The 1,700-nt window shown below is 33.3% G+C and overlaps 1 protein-coding gene across 1 annotated transcript in view; it reads right to left on the bottom strand.

Moving 5' to 3' along the window:
- The window catches only part of LOC107712768 (nodal modulator 3-like), a 2,868-nt gene extending 1,899 nt beyond the window's left edge, over positions 1–969 (bottom strand). The window contains exons 1-3 of the mRNA XM_016518107.1: positions 624–969; positions 279–431; positions 7–118 (exon numbers count right to left, since the gene is read on the bottom strand). Of these exons, the coding sequence (XP_016373593.1) occupies positions 7–118; positions 279–431; positions 624–632 (274 nt within the window). The 5' untranslated portion in view covers positions 633–969. The remainder of the gene's footprint in view (positions 1–6; positions 119–278; positions 432–623) is intronic.
- Positions 970–1,700: the final 731 nt, after the last annotated feature.

Raw genomic sequence — 1,700 nt, 5'->3', positions numbered from 1 at the left:
GAAGGCAGGGGAATGAGAAAGTGCCATCCTCACGAGATTGGGAACTGCACAAATACACAAGGGAGGGGTCGCCAACTAAAGCCCCATCCACAGGAGCCACATTGCAGCCATTGATATCCTGAATAAATCATCAATTAGTTTAAAGTCTACTGGATGACAGATCATGAGTTTGTGAACATTAGAAGACATTATCAAATTATGGAATGGCTTTCATTCAAAGTTATTTTGTGTGGACCATGTTTTTGTGGTCAGGCTATGAATCTAATAAAACCTTTTACCTCCTGTGTTACACTGGCAGAGTAAAGGAGGAAGCTGACTCCTTTCATGGGTTCACTATCACTCTGCACCTCTCCAGAGACATCATAGCCCTTTACCACAAGAGGAACTGCGGCGGGGGCATTTTCATTTGACACAACCACAGTGGTTGAGCTCTGTGAGGGAACAAATAGTGAACCAAGTTTTCTTAGAAAATAAACCTGCATTTACATATAAATGAAATGCTTTGACATAAATGTAATGTATGAACAAACATAACTGTAGTGGCATGAACATCTTTCTTCAGGTGTTGACACATTCGTCACTGAGAAATATGTTTTGTCAACAAGACAGTTTGTACTATATACCTGCTCCATGGTCCATGAGGCATGGGAGGCGGTGATGTCATAACTTCCTGGAAGCACTTTGAGGAAAGCATACCTGTGAAAAAGCAACACAAACAGGGTAAGATGTTTTTATGTATATTTGTTAAATGGTATTTATGGACACTGAATATTATTTTGATGTGAATAGTTAAAGACAGACCCTTAGGGTAAGATGACCCCCTCAAAATAGGGCAGAAGGCGTCCAGTTGGGTATTGTTGCTGGTGTTTTTATTGTTTAATTTAATAATTATTATAATTCATGGACATTTTAATTTAATAATTTCAGGAATAGTTGCAAATTAAAAAAATACTATTCCATAATGTTACTCAAAAAATATACCTATAGGCCAATGGAGTAATGCCATTCAATCTGAATTCATAGTCATAGAATTCATAATTCATAGAATTATATAGTGTCATTCAGATCTCTTTGACTGTGATTATTTATTTGATTGGTCATTTTTCAATTATATACAAAATAGAATATTTGACTTAATATTTTGCATGACAATTAAAAAAAATTAAAAACATAATATGTGACCCTCAGTGTTGGGAAGGTTACTTTGGAAATGTAGTAGGTTACAGATTACAAGTTACCCTATTTAAAATGTAATAGTAGTGTAACTTTTTCAATTACTTTATGTAACTGATGTAACTGATTACTTTTGATTACTTTTTGATTACTTTTCTAAATTTCTAATGAATGTTTATTTAATCATTTTAGTAGTGCTCAACACTGTTAGACTTTCAAAATCCTTCATCACTTGAATTAAGATGATCAAATTTGAACACATCCACCACAAAATCAGACTTTAGTACCGCCTTTTACTTTGAGATTGATCTGAAGTTCAATGCAGATTTAAAATCATAAGAAATAGTTTACTGATACTATTTTTGAAACCAAATCTTTGCATAACTACAGGAAACACTGCATCTAACAATGCTTTGGAAAAAATAGTTAATTTAAAAATAATAATAAATTAAAGCATATACATCAACTCAAATACGGTTATGTAATAAGAATGTGTCCTATTCTGTGTACTAAACTCCTGAAACATT

Source organism: Sinocyclocheilus rhinocerous, unplaced genomic scaffold (genome assembly GCF_001515625.1).
Source record: "Sinocyclocheilus rhinocerous isolate Xijiao unplaced genomic scaffold, SAMN03320098_v1.1 scaffold40288, whole genome shotgun sequence".
Lineage (NCBI taxonomy): Eukaryota > Metazoa > Chordata > Actinopteri > Cypriniformes > Cyprinidae > Sinocyclocheilus > Sinocyclocheilus rhinocerous.
This window is presented reverse-complemented; position numbering and strand designations above follow the sequence as displayed.